Here is an 8,550-nt window from a genome sequence, read left to right on the forward strand (position 1 = left end):
TATATATATATATTATACATACATACATATACATATATATATATTTACTTTACATAAAAATTAACAAATGCGCCTTACACTAAATGTGAGTTCGTCCGCGAGTTTTTTTTGTTCTTTCACACAAATTAATAACATACGTGCGCCTCGCGAATATTACACCACTTTCACCGAAAGTTTCCCATCCGTTTCGTCGCTCGTGATATATTAAACCACAGACTTTTCGCCGAACTTCAGATTGGGATTTGCCAATACGTCGAAGCTCGGATCACCGTCTGTCGTCATTCTGCCTAACCAGGAACAGAGCAGTATAAGCCCGACCAAAAATAAAACAACTACGACGGCCATCAAGGTGTATCTCTTGTACAAGGAACTCGCGATCCGCCGTCGTACCGGTGCTTTAGTCGATATCAATTTCCACCATCTGAGAATCCACTCTATCGCAGATTTCCGCTGATACTTGTTCTCATCGTGGTCAAAGGACACGTCCTTCGGATCGTCGTAGGCCTCGCAGACCTTCCTGGATGCCTGAGTGGATAGTGGACCCAGAGAGGACGAGTCGATGTTCACGACGGAGTAAGGCGTTTTTTGATTATTCGCTATGTGCACGTTGCTGACGTTCGAGTTGCTGCTTGTGCCGCGAGACACCATCTGAGGCGGCGACGACGATGAAGTGGTCGCCACATGGTTTTGGTACAGAAAGTTCTCGACCGAGGGACATTCTTTCTCCGGCTTTTGTTCCCTGTCATCGCTTAGCTGCGAATAAAAAGCATATAAGAAAACATTTTCAACACGTCAATACCAGCAGCATACCAGCGGCAAACCAAGACCAGCACGGGCCCAATTGACTGCGGCTAATTTCTCCCTCAGTACGTCGGCAACTGGTGATACCAACTTGGGTTGTGGAAAGATACACAGTCTACACACAGGACAGGTATATCCTGCCGGTGCTGTTGTTGCTGGCAAATTTCTAGCATACTGATCCAAACATGCCCAATGATACATATGATAACACGTCAGTCTTACACAGTCTCCATCGCTCAATTGACCAGAACACAGTGTACAGATTGGATTATAGTCGTTATCGTGAAGCCATAACAGATACGATTGTACTATACACTGAAAAAGATTAACAAATGAATGAACAAATCTTTGCACTCATAATATGGTAGGTAAGATAAAAGTACAGAATCACAGAGAAAGACTATTCCTTACTAACCGAATTATTTATGGGACTCGAGGCATGCGGATGTTTTCAAGTGCCATTAGATACATCAATATGGCCAATATCAATTGTGGGAAGATATTATACGCTTGAAAGTACGCGTCTGAAATATTCTACAGTCTGCATGTCAAACTTATTCCCTGCTAAAATATAAATCTCCGAAAAAAAATATTACTTTAGATTTGCACCAAGTGAATGCGACTCTCTCCCAATTGATGGGATATAGTTAGTAGTGCTTGGTACAGATTAAAAATTTTGTTATGAGTTGGATTAATCACATGTTTCAATTGGGAATAAAGAATAAGCTTGACAGATTCTCTGCAGGCTATTCTGAGTATACACAATTTTGAGCGCATTCTTCCTTTGACTGATATCAACAATATCAATACATCTAATGATATTGAAATATCCATGCTTTGCTCCCAAAGACCCCTAAATAACCCTTCGTTTGGTATTTCTCGTGTCATAGATTGTTTCCTAAACAGATGGCAAATATTTATCTTTTGTTGATGAGTACACAGAGGAAATTTATTAACAAATAGATGGAAACAAGCTATTATTAACAACAGGCATGTATATGTATACATATATATTAAAACTACATTGTGTGAAAAAGTTTTTTATCGCGGAGGAATATACAGATTGAGGAATTGTGTCGATAGAAATATTTAAAAATGTTGTCGCGACAATGTACCTTCGGATGGCTCGTCACCATGCAATGTTCGCATACATTAACACGATGCTCAAAACAAAATTGATTCGTTACTCTTCTCTTCGGACACTTGCAGAGACCCATGTTTGCGTGAGCGAAATGATCGTTGAATAAAACGATTGATAACCCAACTCGTCTTCACCGAGACCACGAATGTATTATAATAACATGTTGAAAGTTCCGAATGATAGCAGCCGCATTAATTACACAGATCACCACATCTCCGTCGGCCACGTCGTCTGACATTTCGATCACCGGAAACAACCAATGGCAGCCCGCCATCCAATTGGTTCGCACGCCGGAAAAACCGCGAAAATATATAAGATAAATGTATATCTTCGCTCTTCATCCTTGTTTCCTATTATCTGATAAATTATTAATAATAACATCAAGTGGCGCTTATAAACGTTCGAAAGCTTTGGTACATCTCAACGACAAGTCAGTCTTTTGCTCTCAAGCGCTTCGATTTACCAAACATTTCATTTTCAGATATCACGACTCAATTGTTACGTTCAGCAAAGAAAATAGCTTTGCAATTGTTGTAAAATTGGTAAATCTGATTGGTGTATGCTCTTGGGCCGATATTCATAGTCGGATCTTATATATATAAAATCGTCTCAAGTTCATCGTCACATATTGTATATTGGCTACGAAGCATTACTTGAAGATAAACTTAAATAGTCTTAAATATAAGATCCAATTATAAATATCGGCTACAGATTCAGCCAAGTTTAAGACCATACATCATGCAGATTCACGAATAAAGCTGCTTTCTCTACTGGATGCTTTTTCTTCTTTTCAAACACTCAAAGGCTGATGTTAGGTTGCGTTCGGGAAATGTACTGTAGTTTGGTGTGCGTCGTTCGGAAATATTTCAGAGACACAGCATGTGCTACCTACAAACTACACGACGAAAAAAAGGGGAAATCGATATGGATCAAAGTATCTAGGGAAGGAGTGCAGATCGATCGTGAAATCCACAGTGAAGAGGAACGTCACTCTTTACAGTAGTTCATCATCGGGTGTAAGGATGGTGTTACATCTAGAGAAAATATTGAGACTATGAATAGTTCCGTAGCAAAATTCCGACAAATGTCGTTCGCAGTTGTTTTTCTGCTCACACGTGTCAAACATATGAAATGCCGTACATTAAGTGAAAGCTGAAATTTGTGCCGACATTTTAAGAAAGTATTCATCGAAATCCGTGACGTATACGAAGTTTAATTATATTTCGAACGTGGAAGGAAAAAACGTGTATTTTCGGTGCATTTCGCATTTTTATTTCCGAAAAGGCAAAAACGCGTCGCAAACTTACAAAAAGATATGCGCCGTGTACGAAGAGAATGTCGTAAGCGAAAGTGTGTGTCGGAAGTGGTTTGCGAAATTACGTTGCGGAGATTTTAATCTCCAAGATGCTTCTCGCTCTGGTCGGCCAGTCACTACTAATGTCGATCAAGGCTTTAATCGACTCCGACCGGTATTTGACGACTACAGAGATGAACATAACCTCAACATTGACCAATCAACTGTTTCGAGACATTTACGGAGGCTTGGGATGGTAAACAAGCTTGATGTTTGGGTGCCGCACGAACTGAGCGAAAAGAATGTAATGGACCGAATTTTAGCTTGCGATTCGCTGCTCAAACGCCATCAAAACGAACCATTTTTAAAGCGGATGATCACTGGCGATGAAAAGTGGATTGTCTACAACAATATCAGTCGAAAAAGATCATGGTCAAAGTGCGGGGTCAAAGTGCAACTGCTCAGACGGTCGCAAAGGCTGGATTACATTCGAAGAAAGTCATGCTCAATATCTGGTGGGATTGGAAAGGAATCGTCTATTATGAGCTGCTACCACCCAACAAAACGATTGATTCGACCAAGTACTGCTCACAACTGGCTAAATTAAAGCGGACGTCCTCAAAAACTACCTGGATGACTTCTTTACCCAAAAATCTTAGGACTTCTATGAAAGTGGGATAACGAAGCTCGTGGAAAGGTGGCAGAAAGTTATTGAACAGAATGGAACATATTTATTTGATTAAAATCGCTTTTTTTGCTAAATATTTTGCGTTTAAAATTTACTCGATTTTCGCTACGGAATTATGCATAGACTCAATTAAGGACTCTAGAAATTCACATCCAATAAACTTGTACAATGTATCCTTAATGAGCGAACATCGATGTCTATCAAACATCGATCATCCCTACTGCTATATACTTTACGCCTATTGTAGAGACGGCCCTTTTGAACTCACTTTTATTGATAAAAGTGCTCCTGAAAGTAGCTTAAAAGGCACCTGATTGGCTGAAAAGTCACATTTAAGACACTCCTATCGATAAAAGTAAGTTCAGAATATTGGCAATATGTGCAGGTTTGTTTTTTATAATCGAAATTATTAACAGAAACGATAAAGTGACAAACCTAATGTTTGTCAATTTGATTTTTATTAATATTAAAAATTTCCGAAATGTGTAAATACGTTTAGATAGTATAATACTCGATAAAAAAGAAAAACGAGATGTCGTATAAAAAACGATCAGAATTAAATTCCAACATATAACGTATCGCATAATATTACATCATTATAATCTAATTAATCTTAACCACGAAAGCGTACATTTGACGAAAGGCAAAAAAAGCTTGGCCCATGAGGGGATCGAACCCGCGACCTTCGCGTTATTAGCACGACGCTCTAACCAACTGAGCTAATAGGCCAGTCGGTGAGAGTGTTTGAACAATTGAATCATGACGTACAGAGATTAGGAAAATATATAATTATAATATTACGAATAAAATACGATAATGTATGTACGGAACGTTGCATCAATGTGTTCGAAAAATACAACGTTTGTGCAAGTGTTGAATGATTATCACCTTTCATCGAAGTAATTTTTTGGATCCATAATAAATCTAAAGGACATAAAATATCTCACTGAGCGCTTATTCCCGTTTACCGTATTATAACCGTATTATAACCTTCCTAAATGCAACTGATAATTTAAGTTGCTATAGAGAAATTACGTTTGAAATATCATATATAAATATATGTTTCTATTATCTTGATAAAACGTTGTATTCTCTTGTAAATATTCGAGTAGCTTTTCGCGAAATCATCAGTTGTAACTATCCACCAAATGTATATATTTACTCATATAATCGAAATTCTAGAAACAGCTTCCTCAGTAACCACAGTCGATTCTCTGGCGATGTTTGAAAGCATCGGGCGCAATTGTATTTCAAAATTCATTGTCAGCGCTGAAGATCTATAGTTACAGTAGTATACTATATGGCTGCATTTGAGGAGCCACGTCATTATATCTTTGCTATTCATTAAGCCTTTTGCACAATGTAAAAACCACAGGCAACAGGGGCTCGATTCTTGAATCATTCGTAATTATTCGTAACTTTCGACTGATATCCAATGAGCGTACTGCTCTTGCTATGAAAACAATGCATTCATTGGATATCACTCGCAAATTACGAATAGTTACAAATGATTCGAGGCCCGATTCTTAATGCGATTAATTTCGTATTCGAAATTTCGTATACGAAAGCTAGGGTCCACTTGACGCTGCAAGCGCTTTGGAGCGCCGTACGGACCATTGCAGCGCCGAGGGCTGCCCACAGGACGCGCTTACCGTACGGTAAGAAACAGCCAATAAACTTTTAGGTCTCATGGAAAAACGTTGATTGGCTACCGCATCGCTTCTTGCCGCGCGGCAAGCGTTGTCTGTGAGTAGCGCGACATGACGCGCGATGAGCGTGCGGCTCTTCTGGAAAAGCTCATTGGATATCACGTGCATCGTGTTCGCTGCGAGAAATATTTCATGTACGAAATTAATCGAACTCAAGAATCGAATGGGTCAGGCGGTGAATATTGGAGTGCAGCTTGTGTTACCGATTGCGTGCTACCTGCCCGCCATCTGTGGTGCACATAGCGCTCACCTAACCTAACCGACGATCAGCAGTAAGCACACAGTGACAAACGTCAAGCGCGCATTCGGAAGGAGGGTTACGCACCTTGTTGAATGATTCGTCGCAACGTGGACGCAAATTATGGCGCATCGTAAAAAGACGACGAGCAACGACGAGTCTTGTCATCGATCGTCGTCGTTGCGTAAAAACACGAAGCATCATGTCAGTGATGCCGAGGTTGTCTTCTCATCGTCCTCGTCGTCCGACGAGGAGGTGGCCGCCGTTTGTCGCGGCGGGCGCAGAAACTCGTCGCCGTCGGATCGTTTCGTCGTCAGGAACCGCGTCGAACAGCCGACAGGTCTTTCACAAATTCTTGTTTATTACAATCGTCTCTTCTTCTGAGGAGACAAAAGTCTATAAATTCTATAAAGTCTATAAAGTCTATAAATTTTGTCTTTCACAACGTTTCGCAGGTCAGGAGAACCGAGAGCGCCGCGAGAGCAATCCTTTCAGTTTCAAGGTCTTCTTGAAGAATGGCACCGCCAATTATCATAACACCGGGGCGCGACCGAAGGTATACTATACACCGGCATCAAGTCCCGGCAGCCACGAGGCTAAAGAAACTGGTGTCTACTCCTCCCGGAATCCTACAGAACTGCCAGATTTTGTGCAAGATCACTTGGTCATAGAGCAGTGTTATCTGAACCATGCAGAGCCAGCCACTCAGCAGGTGCTGCTTGACATGGATAATCTCCCGGACTTTGCCTTGAACAGCATGGAACAGTCGCGATTACGAAACGAGAAGAGGGATGATTCCAACGTCCTGTGCGATTTGCCGTTTGATCTCACCGGCATGCTGGACAAGAGCCTACCCCGAGATCACTCAGCTTCGATGCATTCGAATCACTTGGACTTACCTACCTTTGAAAGGTGTCCTATTGGCACTCCTGTTCATCGTCCTGAACCCACAGGTATTTGTACATGCATACTTGGTGGTTTGTACCGTTTTCAACAATTCCCTAAAGCAACTTTCACTCGGCAGACTTTCCGTTTGATCTGCCCCTTCCCAACGAATCCATTCCCAATGTTGATGCAACCACACGAGACGGCGAAACGAGTGTTCACAAGTCTTTACCGGATTTCTTGAGCGACGGTCCTATACATAACAGGACGACGGATTCGGAACCCAACCCGAGTATGGCCGAATCCACGGAGAGAAGGGTAAGATTATTTTGCACACGAATGCCAATAGCCGTTCGAAATCGGCGTTAAATTGTAGGTCCCATATACTTGTGTATAAAATCTATGTGCGCACCACAAGTATGTATGTGTGGGGATCGGAAGGCATTGAAAGATGTTATAAAACTGATATATACACATGTATGTCAACAGCGGAAATAATGTCAAATTATGCGTTGTAGCTTTTACTCGAAAACGAAAGGTTACGTCACGAGTTGGATGCGGCTCGAAGACAAATTAGTGAAAAAACGGATAGGTAATCACTGCCAAGTTTCATTTGTCATATGTTGGTGATCGGTACATGATGCGCTAATTACAGGATTCGTTCGTTGGAAGTAGAATTGTTGTCCAGGAAAGAAATCGAGCACGAGGAAACAGCACACTTGGAGAAGGCAATGGAGCAGGTTGAGGATAATCTAAAGCAGAGTACAGTAAGTATAGAAACAAGTGTATCAATGTTACGTTAAAAATTATTATTATTATACAAAGCGCCGGCTTATTTCTTCACGTTGAATCCGATTGTGCCAACAATGCGTTACGTGTAGCATTTGTATAAAACGATTATACGAAATTGAACACATTTGTATTTTGCAGAAGAGAGCAGTCAACGCCGAAAGCACTGTCACATCATTGAAGAAGGAGATTAAAGCTTTAACGGTTAGTACGTACTTGTGAAAGTTTTATGTAAAAGATGAGGTATGAAACTAACGTAATTATTCGATCGCACCATTCAGACAGAGATATCATTCTTACGATTGGAGAACAGTGAGCTCCGGGCCGGTATTGCCGCAGCAGGACAAAGCGAATCGAATGCAACTGCTGCCAATATGAATCGTACCGTCAGAAGACTCGCCCGAGATTTATTTGCAGCTGCGTCGTCGGCCGAAGTGTCTCTCAGGTGAAAACAATATTTTATTCGTTGTATGATTGCTTTTTAAATGATTTGTAACCCGCAATAAAATTGGAAGAGACTATATTTCCAAACCGTTTGGAATTCCGATCCATTTCTCTGTAAAACTTTCTGTAGCTTCATAACGCGTAATACCAATTAAAAAAACGGGAGGGAAGAGTGAGAAAAACTGAATTTATTAAATCAATTTGAAAGTGAATTTGTTATCATGTATTATAAATTATATGAAATGGATATTGTGCCTCGTATCCCACCAAATTACGACATTATATATCTGTTTACAGGCAACTAATGTCCGGTGTGGACAATCTGCGAGTCCTCGCATCGACTTTAGAGAACGTGGATAGGATAGAAGACTGGACCAAAGACTTTTTACCTGACTTTGAGGAGGACAATGCCACCGGTCCCCCAGTATAATGACTCTCTCTCTCTTCCCTCCCCCCTCTCTCCCTCTCCTTCTCTCTTTCTATATACATATATACATAAACTTTATATTATATATATATATATATATATAGTTTTAATTTTATTATATATATATATAATTA

General features: G+C 40.5%; 2 protein-coding genes, 1 long non-coding RNA gene and 1 other non-coding gene across 4 annotated transcripts; 2 read left to right on the forward strand and 2 right to left on the reverse strand.

Annotated features, from left to right (window-relative positions):
* Window positions 1-10: 10 nt before the first annotated feature.
* LOC106744341 (zinc finger protein-like 1) lies at window positions 11-2,210 on the reverse strand. The gene is made up of 3 exons (XM_014619017.1): window positions 1,917-2,210; window positions 811-1,116; window positions 11-753 (listed from the first exon to the last, which is right to left on the reverse strand). The coding sequence occupies exons 1-3, from the start codon at window positions 2,016-2,018 to the stop codon at window positions 205-207; spliced, it is 957 nt and encodes a 318-aa protein (XP_014474503.1). The 5' UTR covers window positions 2,019-2,210; the 3' UTR covers window positions 11-204.
* A 724-nt stretch (window positions 2,211-2,934) lies between these two features.
* On the forward strand, window positions 2,935-4,865 carry LOC106744345. The gene is made up of 2 exons (XR_001374438.1): window positions 2,935-3,492; window positions 3,560-4,865. It is a non-coding gene; the product is annotated as an uncharacterized LOC106744345 (long non-coding RNA).
* Window positions 4,580-4,653, reverse strand: Trnai-aau. Its single transcript has one exon. It is a non-coding gene; the product is annotated as a tRNA-Ile (tRNA).
* Window positions 4,866-5,684: 819 nt separating the features above from the next.
* LOC106744349 lies at window positions 5,685-8,479 on the forward strand. The gene is made up of 8 exons (XM_014619034.1): window positions 5,685-6,211; window positions 6,327-6,824; window positions 6,896-7,074; window positions 7,275-7,348; window positions 7,412-7,523; window positions 7,687-7,749; window positions 7,827-7,990; window positions 8,287-8,479. The coding sequence occupies exons 1-8, from the start codon at window positions 5,995-5,997 to the stop codon at window positions 8,417-8,419; spliced, it is 1,440 nt and encodes a 479-aa protein (XP_014474520.1). The 5' UTR covers window positions 5,685-5,994; the 3' UTR covers window positions 8,420-8,479.
* Window positions 8,480-8,550: the final 71 nt, after the last annotated feature.

Source organism: Dinoponera quadriceps, unplaced genomic scaffold (genome assembly GCF_001313825.1).
Source record: "Dinoponera quadriceps isolate SergipeBrazil2010 unplaced genomic scaffold, ASM131382v1 scaffold777, whole genome shotgun sequence".
Classification (NCBI taxonomy): Eukaryota; Metazoa; Arthropoda; class Insecta; order Hymenoptera; family Formicidae; genus Dinoponera; species Dinoponera quadriceps.

Bases quoted from the DNA above. Each gene is read 5' to 3' on its own strand.
- LOC106744341 (XM_014619017.1), bottom strand. From the start codon at position 2,018: ATGGGTCTCTGCAAGTGTCCGAAGAGAAGAGTAACGAATCAATTTTGT. The intron at 1,117-1,916 runs GTACATTGTCGC...AATCTTTTTCAG, and splicing joins TGGTGACGAGCCATCCGAAG to TGTATAGTACAATCGTATCT. The intron at 754-810 runs GTATGCTGCTGG...TTTTATTCGCAG, and splicing joins CTGGTCTTGGTTTGCCGCTG to CTAAGCGATGACAGGGAACA.
- LOC106744349 (XM_014619034.1), top strand. From the start codon at position 5,995: ATGGCGCATCGTAAAAAGACGACGAGCAACGACGAGTCTTGTCATCGA. The intron at 7,075-7,274 runs GTAAGATTATTT...TATGCGTTGTAG, and splicing joins CCGAATCCACGGAGAGAAGG to CTTTTACTCGAAAACGAAAG. The intron at 7,524-7,686 runs GTAAGTATAGAA...TGTATTTTGCAG, and splicing joins ATAATCTAAAGCAGAGTACA to AAGAGAGCAGTCAACGCCGA.